Source organism: Cydia strobilella, chromosome 22, assembly GCF_947568885.1.
Source record: "Cydia strobilella chromosome 22, ilCydStro3.1, whole genome shotgun sequence".
Classification (NCBI taxonomy): domain Eukaryota; kingdom Metazoa; phylum Arthropoda; class Insecta; order Lepidoptera; family Tortricidae; genus Cydia; species Cydia strobilella.
The window spans coordinates 3,992,393-4,014,786 of record NC_086062.1 but is presented as its reverse complement, the minus strand read 5'-3'; the positions used below and the strand labels follow the sequence as shown (position 1 = coordinate 4,014,786).

Here is a 22,394-nt window from a genome sequence, read left to right as displayed (position 1 = left end):
AGGACCTTGGGCCTTAGGAAGATAGGGATCATCATTCGACGCGGGAGGTAGGTATTATAATAACGCTATTGAAGTCGCAATTCGAATGACACCTTTAACGTGCGAAGCTGGAAGTAACGTCAAATATATAGTTGGCAAGCCAATCTTGTCAGTAGGAAAAGAAGCGAAATTAAAATTTTCTATGGGACGATATCCCTTCGCGCCTACATATTTTAAATTTGCCGCCTTTTTCTACTGACAAAATTAGCTTGACCAACCATAATCTAATCAAGTTAAAATTTTGAAGATCAACCACCACTCAAATACCAGGAAGTCAGATCAGGTGGCATACCACTCAAATATTAGGTACAGTCGCCATCAGATATATCGGAGCGGCCAAGGTGCTCACAAATATCTGAACACGCCTCTATTGTCAAGGCGTTAGGGTGCGTGTTCAGATATTTTTGAGCACCTCGGCCGCTCCGATATATCTGATGGCGACTGTACTTGAAACGATGCAATTTTGTTTGCGATTACAAACATTTGCAATTCATTGTTGCCAAAATCAGTACGTGTTTATAACAGAAAAGATAAAAACTTTTCGGGAAATATGAAGACATGCATACGAAAATATTTGGAAAATAGGATATATAAAGTGATTTGATGAACACTCGACATCAGTAGCACAAACAACATTGGACTGTACTTAGATATCAGGAATTGATCATTCATCAAATCAAATCTGTTTTTGTGACACAATGAAATTACTGAGCTGCATTTCATTTTTAACACTGGTAAGTATCTCTAGTATTTTATGTACAGTCAAGTGTAAAAATACGGGTGCACTCATCATGCTCGAAAATATGTCCCATAGCTCTTATGTCAAGAACTATGTGACATATTTTTGAGTGAGTTGTATGCACCCGTATATCTACACTTGACTGTACATACGGAATTATTTTCGAAGGCTAAAATAATTTTTCACAACACTGGTAAAGGCTCTCTTGATTGTTCAAAAACTGATAAGAAAGTTTCATTTTATTCACACGTTAGGCAAAGTAATCAAATGCAAATTTTGAGTTCTTTTCTTATGTTTGCTGGTAGAATTTACTTTTTAATGATGGTTTTGAATGATAAATATAACATTAATTTTGAATCGATTTCTTAAATTGTGTTGGTGTGGTGAAACATTTTGATTTTTACTTGGTGGCAAAATTTGTTTAACCCTCGTGCCTTGAATATTATTATACCGGTGAATATTAGAGAGAGAATATTAGCACGAGAGGTTAAACTTTGCTATTAAAATTAACTATTAAACTGTCTCCACAAAATTATTTTCTATTTAATTTTGTCTCTTTTGTTCTAAGGAAATTTCTGGAATAATACAAACAAAAGAAACTTGAAGAACTTTTGTTTCCCTTGTGTTTGTTCGACCCATTTCTAATATTAAACCTTTTTTCCCCATCAGATAGCATATATCTCAGCGGTCCCGCAACCAGACACAAACATCCAAATACAACATTACGATGGCCCGGTCTACCTCGGTACTCCACCACCCAACTGCTGTCCCTTCTGTAACTCTATACTTAAACCAGAGGGAAAAGAATGCGAAACACCAGAAATCTGTCCTCAAGTCTATGGAAACACCTATGATAACGAACCTTATGGAATAACTGTATCTTTAGATGCAAAAGACCAATGTGAAAATGATAAAACAGCGCTTGGTAAGATCAATTTGGGGGCACAAAACTGTAAATCTATGCTACATACATCAATTCCTAATATTCCAGTGACTTATAAATATGGAACAGGGATTGAAAATACTTGGTCACCGTATGGAGCTTCTCCGTTGTCGAATTACCTTCCTATAAACACAGCGTGCCAAAATACTTGTCAAGTACCGATACTCGCGTACGGTAACAGTGGTACGAGTAACAATGAGGAGCCGGTACTTGTTCCGCAGAAGTTTATGTACTCGTTGATACTCGATGGAGAGGTTGGTAAAAATCAGAATGGGTGTGATAGCAGGTTGTACTATTATTGATTTTGTTAAGAATAGGGGATATTACTGCAATGTTCTGCCACCAGAGTGCAGCACTATAGCCTTTTTAGTGAACCATAGAGTAACATACATACTGTGCCTTTAACAGGTTTTTGACAAGTTTTCAGAGATAATAAAATATGAAATTGATGCATCAAAGCAGTTTGTTTACAGAGGACCTACCGGGAAACGCGAATCCGAAATTTCGCTATCTGCCTCTTTATCGCTCGAATACGCAAGAGTGACAAAGATGTTAGATAACGAAATTTCGCGGTAGACCCTCAGATTGTGGTACTGGCGCAAGCTACGCAGAATTACGTGTAATATCCCCCATTAATTCATTGTTATTTTTTGCTTGCTTAGAGTTCCAATTTACTTTAAGGATATCATATAAAGCGTGGATTGCGTGTTGCTTATTAAAATGACGATCATAATAATGCGTATTTTTTATTTACAAACTAACCTATACCTTGAAACTAGCTTAGCTTCAATGCGGTACAGTTTACAGTTTTTATAGAACACAATATAAGCAAAAACCTAGTCAAATATTCATATCGATATGATAAAAAAAACCGGACAAGTGCGATTCAGACTCGCCCACAGAGGGTTCCGTACTTTTAAGTATTTGTTGCTATAGCGGCAACAGAAACACATCATCTGTGAAAATTTCAACTCGCTATCACGGTTCATGAAATACAGCCTGGTGACAGAAAGACGGACAGACGGACAGACAGACAGACGGACGGAGTCTTAGTAATAGGGTTCCGTTTTTACACTTTGGGTACGGAACCCTAAAAACGGAAAAAGGCAAAATGTCAATACCTAAGTTACACGAAAAATTTAAAAATAAATCATAAAAGAATTTAAGTCTTCTTATTTATATTATAAGCTATTTGTACCTATCTGGTAATTTTATTTGTTATCGGACTAAATGTGTTTTTTTTTATTATGCAATAAACCCATATATTTCCCAGTAATGCAGAACCTACTCATGCCTAAATTCAGCAAACGACGTACATTTCGTGCAATTCTAAATGCATTTTGCAAGCGGCAATTGTAGTGTTTTGCAAATATTACGTCATGGTGAAGCCTCTTCTGTTAATTCGCCATAAGGTAGATTTAAATGCAATCTACCTTAATAAATACCTACTCTGAAATAGCTACATAAGTAAGTAAAAGGTTTTCTTTTTATATAAAATGTGCATCTTAAAAAAAGAACTTGCTAAGTGAGTTTTAAAAGGATTGCGGGAGTTTGTTCTAAGATAAATATCGCACGGCTTTTTTTGACGACTTAGCGTTTTCATTTTCACATTGTCCGTTCCGATGTCGGTCCGACAGCTGACGGGAAGTCCATGTCTAAAATTTTCTGAAGTGCCAATCCGATATCGGATGTCGGGGTGGCCCCTATGGGAAAGACAGATGCTAGAGAATACCCTGTAGCATGAAGTCCGCATTATTTGGGTTAACATTTTTTTGCCATGCTGTTTTTTTTTCATGAATAAACAAGTACAGTATTTTTTTTCATTCATAATTTAAGAGCATGGCTCTTGTCGGTGGAGTATGCGCCAGTTTTCTCGGTCCTCGGCCAGGTTCTTTAGGTCCCTGTAAGACACGACATTTGCTTTCGCTTTCAGTTGTTGTGTGTAGCTTGCTCGTGGTTTTCCGCGGCCTCTTCTCGCTTCTATCTTGCCTTCTAATATAGTGTTAAAGAAAGTGTCGTGTCTTATCAAGTGACCTATCATTCTGCCTCGTCTATTTTCTATAGTTCTCAGCAGGTTTATAGTACAGTATACAGTTTACTTTTATCACATGACAATGTGAAAAAGCTCGTACACTCCCGCAGACTTAATGTCTATGCATGCATTCTTGAAATTATATGTCAGCATGGTTGCATGTTTATCACTTGTCACTATGCCTGTTACTTTCGCACTTACATAATTGTTAGAACGTGACAGGCTTTGTGACAGGCGATAAAAATGCTACCGTGCTCAGCCCGTAGCAAAAATAGCAATAATACTGAGAATGAGCCATTCTTCCTTTCCAATTTGCTCCCGTCATCTAATTTCTGCTCACTCGGTTTTATTTGGACATCTTTCAATCAGACACTCGATGAAGCGTGCGAAAAGCGAGTTGCAATTTGTTTGCCGTTAATTAATTTTATTTGGTACTTACCAACACAGAAGCTACCTACCGTTAGTTGTTTACACAAGATTTCTACACTTAAGAAGAATGAAAACGGGTTACATGGTGTACTTATAAATCTTTTCTGTCATCCTTTTTCATGAAGAGCGTATACACCTATTTAGCTGTGAAAACAAATGACTATTTCGTAGCTGGTCTTCTTCTTTCTGGCCATTATTATTCCCATCTCTAGTTGGGGTCGGCCCTCCTTATACCATTACGCCGCTTTATGCGTCATACTTTTATCAATGCCTGCTGCTTCCATGTCTTTTTTGACGGTGCTGCTCTAAGTTGTGAGGGTTCGTCTTCGGCGGCCACCCTTCCTTAAGGGGCCCACTGATTACCAGTCCGCCGGACGACATCAGCCTGTCATTTGTTTGGAACTGTCAACTTTTTGTTCTGACAGGACCTGTACCTACCTGATTTCAAGGACCTGACACTCTTTGATAGTCTTATTGTGATTCCTATAAGAGGAAAAAGAAAATAGTGCAAAGCTTTGTTTTTATCACCGACCGGGCATTTTTTCATGGTCGGGTTATGGCATCATAACAAGGAGGCGATGACGAAATACCGAAATTTATAAGTGAAAGAGACAAAGGATTATGCTGCCATACATAAAACTGTCAATACATGAATATGTCTTTCTCTTACCCCTGGTCGCTCGGTTTCAATGTCTATGTCCTGATTTGGATATCTTAGGTTCTTAGGTCTCTGTCAAGTCTGATGACGCCGCCCGCCTAGCGTAGCATTTTCATCTCGGCGGTGTGAAGTGTTTGCTGTTGTAGTTGGTCCTATACGTAAAATTATTTAAGTAAGACCTTCCTAATCTCTTCGCAGAATACGGCTAACCTTGAATAAATGCCTTATGAATGAATAAATGAATTTTTTTATTGCTTGTAACACATGGACACATATTTTTATTAGTAGAACCAAGTAGAACTTACAAACTAAGGGGTTAGTATGTACAACGAACTTAGATTTAAAATAATACAATACTGATGGGGGAATTCAATCCAATCAAATCTATGTCATCCAATTAAATTTATATCTCTTGTATATCTGTTTCTAACAGTAAACTGCACAATGTAGATGAAAGGAGATAACACAACAAAGAAACTAGCATGCCAAGAATATATTTACGTATTTCTCTAGATAATACCTAGGTCTGAGCAGCCAAGGTGACTAAGGTATCCAAGGTTCGATTCCAGACTTCCTGTCTGCATGTAAATTAACCTTTATTCAACCGACTAAACTGTTACGTAATTGGATTATAGAATCAATGTAAAAAATTACGTCAAATGAATGATTTCACTGTACCTGCAATAATATGTTACACTACGAAGGCCGCAAATATATCTGACACGATCTTATTTGTAGAGCCATAAGATAAGAGCGTGTCAGATATTTTTGCGGCCTTCGAAGTGTAACATATTATTGCAGGTGACTGTGTACAGTCAAGCAGTTGGCTGTAGCCAGTACTGTATCTACTTTCAGACAATATATAAGAAATTAATAGTTGTTCAAGCAAATCTTGTCAGTAGAAAAAGGCGGCGAATTTAAAAAAAAATATGCGAGAAGGGATATCGTCCCATAGAAAATTTGAATTTCGCACCTTTTTCTACTGACAAGATTTGCTTGACCAACTATATATATTGTCTGATTTTTGTTATATAATTAAAAAGTATTTTTTAGTAACTTTAATTCATAAAAAGTTTTAGATTTATACCAGAATTTAGATAATCAATAAATTAGACACCTCGTATCTTCTTATTTCGCAGATCATTGTGAATATTTGCCTTTTTATTCTAAATAGGTATGTAAATAGTATTTTTGTTTTTTAACCCCCGACGCAAAAAGAGAGGGGTGTTATAAGTTTAACGTGTCTGTCTGTGTATCTGTGTATTGTATCTGTCTGTGGTATCGTAGCTTCCAAACGGATGAACCGATTTTCGTTTAGTTTTTTTTTGTGTCATAGATAATAGGGATAATATGTCAGTTACGTACACTGCTACAATGCCAAAATACCAAACGCGTGCTTGAAAGCAATGTAATGTACTACTCTTTAGCGCGCACTGATAGCACCAACATTTTCTAATAAGCAAATCCTAGATAAGGGCTCAAATTGTATGAAATGTCGAAACCGGTCCCTGGCATTTATCCCATTGGCCAACGAATGGAAAGGAGCAGTGCCTTGACACGTTCCTTTCCTAACGCGAGACATTCGGGTGTCGCAACGTTGCGCTCCGCTGGCGTATCCTTGAGCCTTGCGTAACGTTACCTCATGGAGCGGGCCCTTAGCTGATAGACATACAATGTTGTATATTTGTACCCATTCGTAAAACTATACAACATACGTAAACTGTGTCAGGATGACGCGATAGGGAACAATAAAGTGAAGTAGTAAAATAAAGTACATTTACTAGCGACCCGCCCCGGCTTCGCACGGGTAGTTCAACTAATGAGGGCTATCGTTTTTTTGCTCACCAGTTGGCGCCTCTGTTGATGGTGGTCCAAAAGACTAAAGAACAGCTGTCAGTCATTGAAGTGACAAGTGACATTTCGAACTATGGAAAAGACCACCATTTACACTAGCGCCCCTAGCGGCGAATTCATACGCGTTAGCCCTCATTTACACAAATAATGTCCACAAAACCTTTACAAATTATACATATAAACCTTCCTCGTGAATCACTCTATCTATAAAAAAATGGTCAATTGACTTTTCATAAATTTTGGCTTAAAGTATTAAAAATATGAAACAATTTCTGTCGCCTGCGGTATTTCCGGACCGATATGACCTTCAAACCTAGAGCGTATTCCCATCTTAAAGGCCGGCAACGCACTTACAACCCCTCTGGTGTTGCGGGTGTCCATGGGCGGCGGTAATCGCTTACCATCAGGGGATCCGTCTGCTCGTTTGCCTCCTATTTCATAAAAAAAATGTGCACCAAGTATCATATCAGTCGTATCAACCATAGTTTCATAACCGAACAGGACTGACGCAACTGCTCAATTGATAGATTGGCAACAGAAGGATGTCCTGGGTTGTGTCGTAACTTTAGTCCCGTCTGTGAGTATATCAGTTCTTGAGGTGTAGGTATTTGGCTCACGATAAAAATAATTGAATGAACTCCTTGACGAAGTTATAGCACAGGGCGGACACGCTATACATGAAAAATCATTTGCGTTTCTATGTGTGAACGGCACGTCTGTACAGGCGGCATGCGTCATTGTTTGAGTAAGTTGCTTAAAAACAGTACTGAGCGGTCGGCAAAAGGTCGTCAATCTGCTGTCGCGGGGCGAGGTAATTCGAATCGGGGCGGGGCGCTGCGTGGCCGTTCTGTATGATAATACTATTATTTATTCTGTGTTAATGGGACTGGCACCAGTAATGGGATTGTATAGACAAATCCTGTAAAATAAGTATTTATCATCAGTTCTTAAACACTGACATTGTGCCATAAACAATAGCCATAGAGATGCTTTAATAGGCCCATACAGTTTTTGTTAATAATATTTAAAACAATGGCAGTATCTATAATGAAATTAATTAAATACATGAATAACATAAGGACGAATAGGACATTCAACTTTTAATGCATAAATCGGTAGAAATTTAGCAGGTGCCGGTGAAAAATAAATAAAACTCCAAATTTTCTCTTAAATGTTACATGATTGGTGCCGTTACTATTAGTAGCAGACAAAAGTATAGGTTTCTTCAAAAATGGAGTGAACAGGTTTCTAAAACACTTTATACAGCCGCACTAGCACCAAGTGTCATATCACTATCAGTCATGTCAGCCCACCATTGTGCCATCAACCACGATATGTCAACAACTATATTATAAACTTGATACTTAACCTGACAAGGTTTAACTATTGCAACATTACTTTGACCCATTAACCAAACTATTTATATAGGTCAAATTACTCCGCCTTCCGCCTGTTTGCAGTACTATGTGTTTCAATAAAATTTCCTATATTTCCTAAAAACATTGTAAATAGGTAAAATAGTTACGAATATATTACCTCGTAACATTTTTATCTACTAAAGTTTTCTATGCTAGCCCAACGATCATCTATCTAAACTATAAAAAGATAACGATAATGGCGACACAGATAACGAAATCTAGTTGGCATGTCTACAAGTATAATTTTTTTAATAATAGTTATTTTTTTATAAATTTTATAATCTTAAATATGCCTGTATTGTACTGTCTTTGAATCCAACTGTTTAGTAAAAAGTATTGCGATGAGATGACATATTATCTTTTGTCTTGCTTAAGGACTATGCAACCGTTTATAAAGGTCTTAGCAAAGATAGATATAACTCCGTAAGATGGATACAGTCTAAGGAAAAAACGTGCCTCGAAAATCAAGAAAATTTGACTCTCGATCAGAGGGCGCTACTAGCTTTGGCCTACTGTCGTATAGATGGCGTTGACGATTTCGATTGTTATTTAACAACTTTTACGCATATCAGTGAAAGAACATGGGTCAAAAACAAAAAAATAAATAATGCAAATAAAAAAAATCATTTATCGATATTTAAATACATTTTATCGTATTTTTATAAATCTTCATTTTTAGTTTTAAAGTGTGTCGATAGATGGCAGTGAATTTACTGTGGTTACAAAATTTACTATGACAGTACCGCTCTAGTATAAGTTACTATGGTCTTAGCAATCGTTTATACATAGAATACCCCAATCGAAATTTGCACTTTTCGTTTCACCTGTCATTTCGACATATTTTGACTTTTCTATTGTCATAATACGGTATTACAGTGTATTTATTAAACCCATATATTTTTTAACTTTCCAATTTTTTGTGATAAATTGCTCATTTCCTATCTATTTAACTAGATTTAGTTATAAAATTCAACATGTGGAGAATACCCTATTATTAAAAAAACAGCAGTTATTTTTAAAGTACAAAAAGTAGGGGAGTTGACCGTGACGTCATTGTGTAATGTGTCATATAAATTCCATATTAGCAAGTGCTATATGCAGGACCTCCGTAACTCGGCTAAAGCAGATCTTGTCAGACAGTGGACTGAAGAGTGGGAGATAACTAGCAAATCCACTGGCAATCGCTATTATAGGATCCAACCGAATATTATTGTCAGACCTTGGTTTTTCAAATACCATAAGATTCACAAGTCAGTTACCTCCTCTATTATTCGTCTTCGACTTGGCCACAATACTTCCCCTGCTTGGCTAGCTAAAATCCATATTCTAGATCATTCATTATGTGAATGCGGCCTGGAGGAAGGCACCCTTGATCACATCTTCTTCAACTGTCCAAATACTCATGCCAGTTTTTATGATTTTCTTCCTGACTATATTCAACGTCCTGTTAACATAAACCATATCCTTACTAAGGTTAACACTACCTTTGTTTATTTCCTTGCTAAGTTTATGAAAGATTTTAATATCAAGCTTTAGCTCCTTTTAAAAGTTTTTACCTGTTTGTTTACCCAAACTTTCCTGTAATGTTCCTTTAAAAAAAAAAAAAACCTGATCCTGGCAGTTGGCTCATTACTTTCTATAGTTTCTATTGGTTTTTCTGGCCGTCCATTTTTTCTATTTTTATTCCTATAGTAGTTTAGATTCTTCAACCGATCAAGCATCTACACGGACTGAATCAAGTTCTGATACTGAAATTCTGCTCCCACAACCTTGATGCTGGCAAAATTGTCCCAATGGACAGATGCCATAAGAACCAAAAACTGAACTGAACTGAAATCGTTATGACAGTTCTAAAAAGAAACTGATTTGACTAGTAGGCTAGGGCCCTAAGTAACACTAGAATGAAACAGTAATAAAAACAAATGAAATTCACAACAATGGAGCACGCGGTCTCCACTAAATCGAACACATAACCTTTGTACCAAAATGCACGACTGAATTTACTAACATTAAACTATATCATTCATTTTACCATTCAAAATTCAGTCTTACTCCTACGACATAAGGTCCTCATCCATTGTTATTATAGTATATCTAAAGTTAGAGTATCGGTTATATGTTACATCACGGAGTTACGTAACGTGCGTTATCTGTGTGTGTGATGATAACACACTTGTGAGGAGGGTCGCGAAAACTGTGGATTTGGGTCGTTTGATGGCCTATTTCATCATCAAATTCTGGGTCATGCCAATAAGATTGTTTTGAAAGTTATAATTTGATAGTTACTATGTTATAGCGGCAACAAAAACACATCATCTGTGAAAATTTCAACTAGCTATAGTATCACGGTTCGTGAGATACAGCCTGGAGACAGACAGACAGCGGAGTCTTAGTAATAGGGTCCCGTTTTTACCCTTTACGTACGGAACCCTAAAAACACGTTGTTATCCGGTGAGTCCATTTGATGGGGAAACATATATATGAGGCCATTTTAAAAGGTGTGAGAAAATCTGTGAAAAAATTACGAACTATTTATAAGTGGTTGACCAATCGGTTGAAATTGCTTTTATTGAAATACTGGTTATTTTATTATTGCATTACAAATAGGTATACTGCTTATTAGTTTGCCTAGCTGCCTTGGTTAACTCTGAAAGGTAGTTTAAAGGCTATAAAATATGAGCATTATTTTCTATATCGTTTTTAGTAGGTAATTAATCTATTCCAGGTTATGTAAAAATGTTAGGTACAATCACCACATAACAATTCTGTGTATTCGTTTTATCTATCCACTTGCTCCACGCGTGATAACGCACAGACACGGGGAACACCGAGTCGTAGCACGGTACGCTTATCACCATGCCTGTCACGTTCTAACAAGTATGTGAGTGCGAAAGTGACGGACTTAGTGATAGGGGAAACCATGCTGCGCGGGCGGATGTGATAATGTGAAGGCAATGGCATTTTATTTCAACAGCCATCAGACGTGGCTTGTCACTTCTGGGGATAATAGATAAAATTTACGACTCCCTATCCCATTATTCGTATTTGAGTCAAGTACTGAAAAAAATTATCCCGCCTTTGTAGCTTACAACCGGGTGCAGCGTAAAAAGCTTTAGATTCCCTTGACTTCGCGATGTCTACAGGAAAAACGTGAACTAATTAAGTAACATACTATAAAATATGTATGACCCTTTTATAAACTAAAACAAATAATATTGTCTTCGGTTACCGCGATAGTTACTCATGAAATAAAACTATGAAAATGGATTTTTTTTATACTACGTCGGTAGCAAACAAGCATACGGCCCGCCTGATGGTAAGCAGTCTCCATAGCCTATGTACGCCTGCAACTCCAGAGGAGTTACATGCGCGTTGCCGACCCTAACACTCCTCTCCCTCGAGCTCTGGCAACCTTACTCACGGCAGGAACACAACACTATAATATATCGCGTATATTGAATTTATAATACATCCCGACGTTTCGAACCCTTTACAGCGTTCGTGGTCAACGGGTGACTGAGGAAAAAACTACAAAGTGCAAAAATATAAATACTGATGATGAATACTGGGATGTATAAATTCAATATACGCGATATAATCCGTTTTCATAGTTTTATTTCATAACTATTAAAATGGATACGTTAAACCTAAATCGTCGCGTATTGTGCGGTTTAAGAGGAATTTCCTCCCGCGGACGCTCCAGCTGTGGAATGAGCTCCCTGCCGAGGTTTTCCCGAGGGTCTACAGTATGAGGTTCTTCAAAAAAGGAGTGTACAGGTTTTTAAAAGGTTGGCAACCCGCATGTAACACCTCTGGAGTTGCAGGCGTCCATAGGCTACGGTGACTGCTTCCCATGTGGCTGATCGTATTCTTGTTTGCCACCGATGTTGTAAAAAAAATACTAACGAAAAGTGTTATAGCCGCGACACCGAAGTGTCGAGGCCGGAATCGAACCGCCGTCTTCTGACCGACTGGCTATCATCTTTGATAGGCTAGGCATTTATTTCTTAATAGCATCACGCCGGCGGCAATATATGTAGACTCGTGGTGCTATAACTATTACTGCATAAATTATACAAGTTCTATAAATAGACTCCCCACTTCCAAAAGGCCCTATCAACACCCGTATCTAAGTGACATACGACCTTTTATATTTGGTTTTGATCACCGTGACTAGTACTTATGAGCGAGGTTCTCCGGAACTGCCGCTCGACGTGATGTAGTCAAGGCGATAGAACAGGAAATGAGGAAAAGGACAACAGTCTGATTATATAAAATTTAGTAATTTTTTTAGGGTTCCAGAGTCGAGTAGGAACACCAGGAACCCTTGTAGTTACTTACTGTCTTTCTGTCCATCCTCGGTTTGAATTTCCCCTCCTCCTCCCCCCTCCTCGGTCCCTTTGTTTGACATAATTATTGAAAGTCATAATGTAATGATTGTCATGTTATCATTAGTCATAATTCCGAAACTGTTGACTTTTCAGGATTTTCCTCGGGTTATCCTATAGATAGGTAGGTAGGTAGGATAGGGGGGGATAGGGGTAGGTTAGGTTAGGTTTGTTTTATGGCAATCCTGAAAAGTTACGCGTTTTTGAGAAAAACCAAATTATGACTAATGATAATATGACAATCATTACATTATGACTTTCAATAATTATGTCAAACAATAGAGACCCTTTTGAATGATTCACGGTGATTCACTAGACTTATATTGACCGGGATATAGACCGTGATTACCTTTTGTATTGTTTTTGAGCTTCCGATGTTTCGACGCAGTTACATGCATCCTGTTCACGGGTGACTGATGATAGCGGGTGAAGGCGGGGCGGATGGGCGAAGGCAATCAAATCACGGTGTATATCCCGGTCAATATAGATTTACTTATTAAGTGTATCAATCACGCTGTCAAAGTCTTCTTCTTTTCTTCTTGTTTCTCGTCGCCACTTCCCGTTACGCGGGGTCGGCTTTCTTAATCTTGAGGCGCCACTATTAGCTCCGCTGATAAGCGTCGTCGGGAGTTAGGCCGAGCTGCTTCATGTCTCTCTGGACATTCGTCATCCAGGTAGTCAGCGGCCGTGGAAAGGCACTTTTTCACGACATGGTCTCTGACAATCACGCTGTCAAAGTGACAAAATAAAATTTAGAAATAATATTTTGTTTCAGGCTTAATCCCTAATGGACTGGGGAAGTTTATTTTTTTGGCTTTAACGATACTAGTATGGGGTTGGGGCGTGGTCTCGTTAGATAGATATTTTTATAAGTGCATATTCTTGAGCCATCTAACAATGCTTGTAGCTACTTTTAAAATCATCTCCCCGAAGTAAAACAATGCACAATTGTAACATAAATACACATAAGTTAGGTTATAAGTAAATCATAACAGTGCTAACGGCGTAAACTTGACTAACAATAGTGTATCGAAACACTTATGCAAGCCGTGGCGCAAGTTTAGATACGAAACTGGGGCAGGTGCCGCTCCGTAGCGACGAATTCTACAGTCGGATCAAATGTTACCCAAAACGTCACATTAGGTACAGTGAATGAAATTGGGTGAATCGGTCGCCTGGGTTAAGGATCACTCAACGTGAGTCATGCATTCATTTTTCATTTATTTATTTCTATAACAATATGATATTGTGTTAGAAAAATCTTACAAACTAAGCATGCACATAATTAAAATGATAAAATCAATAAATGAAATTTCTAAAATTACACTTAAAAGTGCTTAAACCAACAAAAACAGTACAGACAAAGTAATAGAAATGTCAACATTAAAAGTTTTAAGTTACATGTGACATGTGATATATTTGTGAAAATCAGTTTAATTTGCAAAGATCTCGTCAATACTGGAAAAGTATCATTTAGTCTTAAAACCTCTGTTTTATTGTATTATAAAATAACCAAACATACATTATTATGGCAATTATATGCCCTTTCCATAATATGTCATCTATTTAGAAATACAACAGTAATAGAACGTAGCATAAAAAATCTTCTATCAAACTATGCTACTCTTTCGCCTGGCTGACAGAATAACGACAAAAAGAAGTTGATCCAAGTAGTTTTTTTTATATTTCTGATTTTCAAATACATAATAATATAAATTTGTATATGACTTATGTAATTGGTAATACCACACTGTCAAGTCAGTCGGTGAAAATTAACGCAGTGTACTATGTAGGCGAACAACACGCGAACACGGAGCGATGCGGCGCGGGGTGAATCAATCCTTAGATACCTATAGAAGTGTCCTACGTGGGCGATCTCGTTGCGAACGCGAACGCCGTGGGCCGGCCGCGCCGCGCCGCTTCGCTTTGCATTTGCGAGTTGTTCGCTTACGTAACTTACGTAAGACGCTGCGTAAGTTAATGTCACACATATTCGATATTTTATATTACTATGTGGTGACAAACAAGTGTACGGGTACGGTTCATCTTCTGGTATTGTATTGTATTTATTTATTGCATTTCACATATACATTACAGGTTTTACAAGTACTTAAGAGTATAGGTAGGTACACAAATGACACATGAAACCCTAATGGGCCCTGGTAAGAGGATACTATCGCTTATTAATGAATATTTATTTGGTGCACTGACTTTAAATATGAAACTGAGGTAAGTGCCGATTTATAGCGACGAATGTCACAAAATTCGATAGGTTCGGTCGAATAAGTAAGTATACATTACGTCCTTTCTATTGACTTCACAAAAGTTCCAAACGTCACAGTAATTTCTTCTTTAATTTTTGGGTTAAGAAAAATAATGACTTAAAAATACCTGCGCTTTTCCTAAACCCAAACCTTTACACTATACTGAATGAGATTCTCGAAGGCAATTTGACTCGTCAATGTGACAAAAGTGTGTCGAGAATATGTATGGACATCTATTTTTATATAAAAAACGCAAGTCAGTAAATATATGGTGGCTATGCTGCTCTGTTGTAATAAGAAGTCAAACAGTTATCCATGAAATAACGCCATATCCAAATAATGAACTATTAGAGAATAGTACATTACGATACAAGTGCGAAAAGTAGGAAATCAGACGAGTGGTGGTAAATTAAAACACGACCGAAGGGAGTGTTTTAAATAGACACGAGTTGCGAATTACTTGTTCACACGTGTATTGTATACAGCGTTTTACAGTACATATGGCTCTTTAAATTTTCGACATACACACGTATAGTGCTAGTTACCGCACTAGGGCGGTGAAGTAGCGCCATAATATGTACTGTAAATATATTTATGAGTAACTATCGCGATAACCGAAGACAATATTATAGTTATAGGTATGTTCTTTACTACGTGAACTGTGTATATTTACTTAATTTAAGCTTAGAAAGAAATTAAAAGTGGAATAGTTCACTGTCTTGGGTGGTACTTGAACCAGCGACCACCGGCTCACTAGCCCGGTAGCTAGCTTCCATTCGAGCTACCAAAAGTTTTAGACAATACAGCGAATAAAACATCGTTCGCAGACGTTTCTGCTTAATTATTATTTACAACGACGGGACTTAATCGCGTAAAATAAGTTTTAAATTTACCTCCGACGTTTCGAGGACGGCGTTGTCCCCGTGGGCTCGCGCTCGCGCTTTTTTACGCGATTAAGTCCCGTCGTTGTGAATAATAATGATTAAAAATCGTGAAAGTTTAAATCAGTTTCTGCTTGATACAAAATTAATTTACTTCATTTGTCAAGAATTTGGCAAACTGCAGTGTCGTAAGGAATTGCCAAGCAAATGGCAGGCTGAAGGCCGCAGTTGCATCAAAACTACAATTTGATATCGTGGCGCAACCGAGATTAGAGAATATGCAAGTTTTTGTATAATGTCAGTGGTGCAATAGGGTAATTACGTTGACATACCCGAAGGACCGGAGGACAAGTGACATCGCTTATATCGAAAATGCCAAACGAAATTTAAATCACGGCTTGGCCTACCTACCTATGATGACAAATTGACAATTATTCTTATGCATGAAGTTTATATTTGAACGAAATATATTTTATTCGGATGTTTGTTACCGTTATATCATGTTACAAATGCATTTCCGTTATTAAATTATCATTTAATTGCTTAAAATAATAAATAAAAAATACAAAAAATTGCCCGCGAAAAGCTAGTGAGCGTAACGCGCGAAACGTCACGCGTTCGACAGATTAGTTAACATTCCAACGTGTGACGTCACGCGTCATCACGTTCTGTTGAATTCGCGCTAAAAATTATAAGCGTCTCAACCGCTCAAATTTTTTAAACATTTTAAATATTTTTTAGTAAAATAATGTGAAGGTTTACAAAAGTAGTTTTATTTTTTCTGGTATTTTTTCGGTATTTTATGATTACAAAAATTAAAAATATTCATGCATGGAGCTAATTGCTGATAGAAAACGCCAATCGAAAGTTCAATAATGTATGAAAATAGTCATGTGACTTTTCGTAGCATCCGTCATCCTGATACCTTTTTCATTTCTATAAACTTTGGAGACTTATTCTGCTTATTATAACAGGTTATAAATTTGATCTGGGTTGCTGTGCCATTACTCGTATTTTTAAACTTGGGTTTAGGTTAATATTTTTGCATAAATATCATTTAAATGTTAGCCTAAAAATGAGACTAACTTTAATTTTGTTTGTTTCTCTCGGGTTTTTCTCCTAAGTTTACTTCATATTCATTTTAGCCGACGTAAATTATCAGTACAACATGCATTAGCATCAACTGATAGTCATTACTCAGCCGCGAATGAATAATGAATGAATGAACGAAATAGGTCAAACGTTCGTTCGTTGCGTAAGAAGACCCCATTCTGGAGACTTGTTGAACAATAGGGTTACCAGTGGTACGTACGAGAAATATCGTAGAATTTGGTGTATGGACACCAAATGCTAAATTTTATAACATACCTACTACCTACAACAGTTTAATAGATAGAAAAATAGAAATAAATTACCGCGCAAAATTTCCATTTTTATTTCGTGTATTTAATTTAATGGCGTAGTATAACATATAATACATACACATTTTAAACATACAAAAGCAACATAAAATATATTAAATCCACTTGGGTAAATGTGCTGAAGACTGATGGAAAGGTACAAGGCGAAATAAAATTTTAATAAAAAAAAATACTACAACGTATCAAGAAAAAATTAATATATAGGTACAACTTATAATTAAGAACAGCTGTAAAAAGTAATGAAATAAATTAAATTCATTTTCTCAAACAAAAAAATAAGACTACTATAATATATATTTATACGCCATATTTTACAAACAAAACGAGATTTGAGAAAATTATAGTTCTACAAATTGTTTTCAGTGACAGCTAACAACATCCATATAGGTACAAGTTGGAACCCAGCGACGTGTCGTGACTACAGACGGCGTATCACGGCGACGTGTAGAACTGGGTACAGATGGTCTACTGGGAACCACGTTCCACGTTCGACGTGTTGCCTCCCTGTCACACTTGCGTACGAATTTACAAGTGCGACAGAGAGGCAACACGTCGAACGTGGTTCGCGGTAGGCCATCTGCCGCTCGGCAACGCGTCGCTGATTTCGTGTCGCTGCGACTGTTGTCTGCAGTCGCGAAACTTCGCCGAGTTACAACCTGTACCTTAAAATTGACCTGTCTATATTCCGACTGCAGTCCACACACATCTACACACAACAAATTCACCAGCAAAATTCTTAAACTGTCAAGATAAATCCATACATCTGGTAACCCCTTTGTAATATCTACATAATGCAAGTTCCATTGTGCTGAACATACTTATCCAATATGTTTATTGGGTAATTTGCGTGTAATTGTGTTCAATGAGCAAAGAATATCATTGAAAAGTGACCTATTTTCGTCATGTGTCAAATTTCATAATCGCCTTTACATGGCGATATCGCTGAGGTATTAGTTTGATGTGAAATTTGGCTATTAAAATTTATATTGGTAAGTTAGATATAAAAGGAAACATTTATGGTCATTATTTTGTTTTCATATGACCAACGACAACAACCAACAGGTCACCCAGCCGTAAAAGAAATCTTACAACCTTTTTCGGAATAAGGATTACTTAAACTGACGGCAATTAATTTAAAACCTTTTGCTTGAAAATTAATTAATTATTAAGTACGACCACTGTCAATACTTTTTACATACGAGTAATAATCATCACATTAAACTGTGACTAACAATCTCTAATAAGGTGTAAAAACCTAAATTTTCATGAGTAACTAATGCCTTAACATTTCATTTCATTCACGATTCATTGAATTATGTTTATGTATATGTAAATAAGTGAGTCATAATACTCATAATTAAAAGTGCAATGTCACGAATGGCGTGTACCTAATCAACACGCGTTACTCTATTGGCTGTGTGTAGACATTCGCGCTGGCGTTGCGGTTATTGCACATACTATAGTTATATGACAGTTGACAGATGTACGGTACGCGTTTGCGTTGTCTCATTTTGTATGGGATTTTAAACATTATAATATATGGAATATATATACATTATAAACTATTATCTATTTGATATCTATTTCAGTTTATAATAGGTACGTTAATATTATTTAGTTTTCATTGCTGCTCTAGCTCTATATACTTTTTTTAAAGAGTACCTATGTTTTTTTTATAATCCACAGAAATATCCCTAGTTCAATAGTGAGTTTATTAGAGCAAACTGACAAGTTTAGGTTTATGACACAAAAATACATTTATTGTTTACTATAATGTGGATGAAAATGAATGTTAATGTTAATAATCATTTATATAAACTAATGTCGCGTAGTTTAGTATTGTTTACCAATATATCAATTAAGATTTTGCTGGGACGTCAGTTTTCCGTGACCCCAGCTAGTACAACCTAGCTGAAACGTCGGAAAAAAGGTAAAATAATGCGTAGGAGCTAGTTTTATTCAGTGGGTCAAAAACGACCCAATGGGCATATAAAGGTGCTAATCTGCTAATATTATAATAAGATTCGGTAGCTCAGTTAGTGACAGGACGTCGAGAGGTCGCGACTTCGAATCTTGCCCAAAGCGGCGAACTTTTTTTGTGTAAAAAATTAAAATGCGTCGCTTTCAGTGGCACTTCCATATTTTGTCGCCACCAGTTCGATGCAGAGTTAGCTTAGACTGACTAGGTTTAGACTATCAATTCACACAGGAAGTACGACTTTTCGCTCGAAACCAGTAACATATAGGTATAGTGTAAATCTTTTGAACTGATCTAGTTCACTCAAAGGGTCTCAATAATATACCATTGAGTGGTAAACCAAAAATTAGGATAACTACCTCGTAGTAAAAGCAGATTATAACCGCCTTGAAATGTTAGACGACGACGACGATGTTGTTCGACGATACATTAACGACTCTTTTTTTTAAACAATATACTACAAAATACACTAACTAAATAATGGCTAACATAACATTTAGAACGTGACGCTATACACAGCGTACAGCGTCAACCGGCGACCAAGGCCTAACTTTTCCCCTGTCTAATGTTTATTTTAAAAACTCCCTTCAGCAATGTATCCGTTTCCAAGATTAGCGCAGACAGACGATAAAGGACCGTGAGCGCAAAAAGGCCGTGAATCAAGCAAAAAGGCCGTGAGTCAAACAAAAAGGACGTTAGGACGACGCCGGCGCACAAGGGAGACTCAAGGACACTGGTTCATTCTCGGACGAGGACTTGGATGTCTCGAATTGCTGTACTTAATGTTATGTTTGGAGTTAGGCATGTCATACAGATTAGAAAGATATAATGCTTCCAGCTGGTGCATTTAAATTTTGAAAATATGATCTGAACTTTTGTTAATAGGGTATATTTAACTGTATTTACACTGTATTTAAAATAAATTATTTCACACCATGCATGTAATAAAGCACCAAATAATTATGAGAAAAACATACACAGCAGTTATTTTTAAACACAATATCTATTTAATCAATCGTGACGTCATTGTGTAAATTTTTCATAAAAATTCCATATTAGCAAATCGTTTTGACCTTTGACAGTTCTAAAAAAGAAACTAATTTAACTAGTAGGAGAATATCCTATTAGTAGTACGAAAGTTTATACGAATTACATCGGTAAAGTTATTAAGTTACTTTATCTAGATCTGCGCGTGGGCTAAAATATATTTAGATAAGTAATTCAGACAAATTTGTGACCGTGCTAGTATTCAGTTTTTAGTGTATATTCTGTTTTTAATTCCGTAGACTAAAATGACATTTCATGTGGTACTAAGAAATGTCATGTCTTACACATGAAACGTCATTTTAGTCTACGGAATAAAAAACAGAGCTTAGAGGTACCTCAAATTTAGATCTCATTTCTAAAGCTCTTTGCGAGTACTATAAAAATACCATCCCACACATGGGTTGGTTGAACCTAACAAAACAAACGCGTTGCATAACGAGCTGAGTCAGCTCTCGTCGCGCCGAGTGAGTCAGCCTTGACTGCAAACATATGCGAGGATACTGTCAGAACAGATAGATTACCGCATGCATACTAGGGAATGTAAACCGGTTTTTATTTATATGAAATTTCGGTTAATAATATAAATCCCATACAAAAATAGACATAACGCAAACGCGAACCAGTAAATGAAACAGAAGTACTTATAGTTTCAAACTTATTGAGGTAATACCTTAAAACCTGCGCGCAAGTTTCACGCGGTGCGCCTTATTTTTTGTTCGTTTCTAATTTCCTGTCTTTACGCCCCTCTTAAACATTTGTCCTTAATATCATCCTAATGTTAACGACCGGGCTTAAATCTTCATTTATTATATTTAAACTGTACGTACACTCTCACACGAATAATACTTATGTACACATGAATATCAGCAAAAGAAACAAGACGCATTCTTCGTGTGATCTTCAGTTGAGCTGAGACATTTTGAGACTGACCTAAATTAGTGCACATGCCGACGGACAAAGGACAGTTTTTTGTTTCAGTTTTTCACGTGATTTATTTGCAAGTATTTTGAGGCTGCCCTAACCGCCTGGAAGTCTGCATGTGGTCTTTATATTAGTAGGTACAACTGCATACTGCCGATTCCGTTGTAAATAATAGTTATAATTTTCATCTCGTTATGATACGACCTTGAGTCATGTCAACGCTTCAACATCTAACACCTCTAGAGGTGCAGGCGTCCATAGGCTACGGTGACTGCTTACCATCAGGCGGGCCGTATGCTTGTTTGCCACCGATGTGGTATAAAAAATCTAACGCGCACCAACAAGTGCGAGCGAGATGCCTGTCTATCTAAGTACGTATATCGTCACCTAGCTTGCTACCCATAGTATAAGCTTTGCTTAGCTTGGTGCTAGGTTGATCTAAGATTTTCTCCAAATATTTATTTATTTACAAGCAACTCTTTCTAGACGATAGCTATTATAGTATTTAAACTGTTGTGACATACTAACATTAAATAATTTTACAATTTAGACACTTGTTTTTAGTCACTCGCGGAACATGTTACGGAGAGCCCAGATCTCCTTTCTTCTAGCATTAACAGTGCGAGCAGCGTTCACGAAGGCCGTGTATCGCGTACTGCCGTCGTGAACGCTGCTTGCACTGTTAGTGCTTGAGAAAGGAGACCTAGGCTCTCCGAAACATGTCGTTCGAGTGACTAAAAGCAAGTGTCTAAACCGTAAAATTATTTAATGATAGCTATTATGTTCTTACTGATGAAAAAAGTGGACCTAATGAGGGCCTACAGCTCAAAAACACACTGATATCAGAATGACATCTAAATCATGTCATTTATTTTATAAGTAATCATTGTTGACATTCTTCTTTTATTGTATTTTAATTTTGCATTTATTATTATTTCATTATGCCATTGTGTCGTCATGTATTTGTATTATGGGCTAAAAGCCTGAAATAGTTTATTTTGTTTTATTTTTTATTTATTTAGACATCGTGCATTTCCCTCGTATTTGGGGGTTTTCAGAAAAAATGGTACCATTTACTTTTTTTCGAAAAACCATCTTTTGGGTTATTTTGACTCAGAATCACGAGTACGAGTACTATTGAATGAGACAAAGAAAAAAGTGTCCCCGTTTTTCATACAAATTTTGGGTGTTAGTTTTGTAACGGTCCATACAAAATGTATATGAAAATGCGTTACAAAACTGGATTTTTTTTAAATCGATAGCCCTCGTGATTCTGAGTAGAAATAACCCAAAAAGTGATATGGATTTTCGAAAAAAAAAAATGGTACACTTTTAAATAGATATGCCCACCTACCAAATAGAATCAGTACAATGTGAAAAGA

General features: G+C 36.8%; 2 protein-coding genes across 2 annotated transcripts in view; both read left to right on the top strand.

Moving 5' to 3' along the window:
- Positions 1-22,394, top strand: part of LOC134751438 (uncharacterized) — a 365,741-nt gene that overhangs the window by 220,091 nt on the left and 123,256 nt on the right. The window lies entirely within an intron of this gene.
- Positions 663-2,455, top strand: LOC134751501 (uncharacterized). Its single transcript, XM_063686919.1, has 2 exons — positions 663-773; positions 1,448-2,455. The coding sequence occupies exons 1-2, from the start codon at positions 738-740 to the stop codon at positions 2,021-2,023; spliced, it is 612 nt and encodes a 203-aa protein (XP_063542989.1). The 5' UTR covers positions 663-737; the 3' UTR covers positions 2,024-2,455.